Source organism: Kryptolebias marmoratus, linkage group LG16 (genome assembly GCF_001649575.2).
Source record: "Kryptolebias marmoratus isolate JLee-2015 linkage group LG16, ASM164957v2, whole genome shotgun sequence".
Taxonomy (NCBI): Eukaryota; Metazoa; Chordata; class Actinopteri; order Cyprinodontiformes; family Rivulidae; genus Kryptolebias; species Kryptolebias marmoratus.
Genome location: NC_051445.1, coordinates 151214 through 153087, shown reverse-complemented (window position 1 = coordinate 153087; position 1874 = coordinate 151214). Strand labels below are relative to the sequence as shown.

At 56.1% G+C, this 1874-nt stretch overlaps 1 protein-coding gene across 1 annotated transcript in view; it reads left to right on the top strand.

The window, feature by feature from the left end:
* Positions 1 to 1874, top strand: part of LOC108250177 (zinc transporter ZIP1) — a 9235-nt gene that overhangs the window by 2294 nt on the left and 5067 nt on the right. Inside the window, exons 2-3 of the mRNA XM_017439935.3 lie at positions 1098 to 1340; positions 1646 to 1776. Coding sequence (XP_017295424.1) covers positions 1136 to 1340; positions 1646 to 1776 — 336 coding nt within the window. The 5' untranslated portion in view covers positions 1098 to 1135. The remainder of the gene's footprint in view (positions 1 to 1097; positions 1341 to 1645; positions 1777 to 1874) is intronic.

The window sequence follows — 1874 nt, the reverse complement described above, 5'->3', positions numbered from 1 at the left end:
CAGGTGATCCTGGTCCAGGTCCAGGTGATCCAGGTTCAGGTCCAGGTCCAGGTGATCTAGGTCCAGGTCCAGGTGGTCCTGGTCCAGGTGATTCAGGTCCAGGTCCAGGTGATCCAAGTCCAGGTGATCCTGGTCCAGGTCCAGGTGATCCTGGTCCAGGTCCATGTTATCCAGGTCCAGCCAGGTCCAGGTCCAGGTCCAGGTCCAGGTGATCCAGGTTCAGGTCCAGGTGATCCAAGTCCAGGTGATCCTGGTCCAGTTTCAGGTGATCCTGGTCCAGCCAGGTCCACGTGATCCAGGTTCAGGTCCAGGTCCAGGTCCAGATGATCTGGTCCAGGTCCATGTTATCCAGGTGCAGCCAGGTCCAGGTCCAGGTGATACTGGTCCAGGTCCATGTTATCCAGGTCCAGTTTCAGGTGATCCTGGTCCAGCCAGGTCCAGGTGATCCAGGTTCAGGTCCAGGTCCATGTTATCCAGGTCCAGGTGATCCAGGTTCAGGTCCAGGTGATCCAGGTTCAGGTGATCCTGGTCCAGGTCCAGGTGATCCTGGTCCAGGTCCAGGTGGTCCTGGTCCAGGTTATCCAGGTTCAGGTCCAGGTGATCCTGGTCTAGTCAGGTCCAGGTGATCCAGTTCCAGGTGATCCTGGTCCAGCCAGGTCCACGTGATCCAGGTTCAGGTCCAGTTCCAGGTCCAGGTGATCCAGGTTCAGGTCCAGGTCCAGGTCCAGATGATCCGGAACAGGTCCAGGTCCAGGTGATCCAGGTTCAGGTCCAGTTCCAGGTCCAGGTGATCCAGGTTCAGGTCCAGGTCCAGGTCCAGATGATCCTGGTCCAGGTCCTGTTCCTGAGCCCAGGCTTTTGGACCCAGGCGGTCCCACAGCATGATGCTACCACCACCATGCTTCACACTGGGCTCATCAGGCCCAGCTGTCGGTGTGGTTCTGAACGGGTTCATGTTCCTTTCAAAATGTCCTTCACCATGACACTCCCCCTGCCGTGCTTCACAGCTGAGGTTCTTCTTTGGTTCTCATGAAAACCCAGAACAGTTCCTAGATGTTCTGCTCTGTCTGACAGGTTCTGGTTCTGTTTGGTTCCAGGATCCCGGTCTGACTGAGGAGGTGCGGCGAAGCTGAAGATGCTGGTCTCAGGTGGCCCCTCCTCCTCCTCGGCCCTCCTCTCTGTGGGGGGGCAGGAGGCAGTTCTGCGGGTCGACCCGGCTTTTGTTCCGGTTCTGGATGTGAAACTGGGAGCGCTGGTGGTTCTGCTGATCGCCACGCTGCTGTTTGGGTTCGCTCCTCTGTGCATCGTCCGAGGGGCGGGGCGCTGCAGCGTCCAACCAGGTTGGTCTCTGTACCTGAGGGGGCGGGGCTTGATGGACGGATCACCGGAACACATCGTTCCCTCTAAATCCTTTCATTTCAACTTTAGGAACAAAACATCAAATTATTTCTAAAATTCTAGACTCAGAATCTTCAATTTATTCAAAGTTCTGAATTTTACCCAAAACATTTCTTAAATGTAGTAAATATTTTTATTTTCTCTGCTGTTGGTAAATGTTGATTTGAATGAAGAGAGAAACGATCTGGTCCCAGGTCCGGTTCTGGGCCTGGTCCCAGGGCCGGTTCTGATGGTTCTGATCTTTCAGATGTCCGGCGCCGGTGGCTCAGTTTGATCAGCTGTTTTGCTGGGGGCGTGTTCTTGGCGACCTGCCTGTTGGACCTGCTGCCTGATTACCTGCAGGGGATCAGCGGGGCCTTCAGCAGCAGCGGGATCAAGGTAAGACCACCACCTGCTGAGACCCAGACCACCCGCTGAGACCCAGACCACCCGCTGAGACCCAGACCACCTGCTGAGACCCAGACCACCCGCTGAGA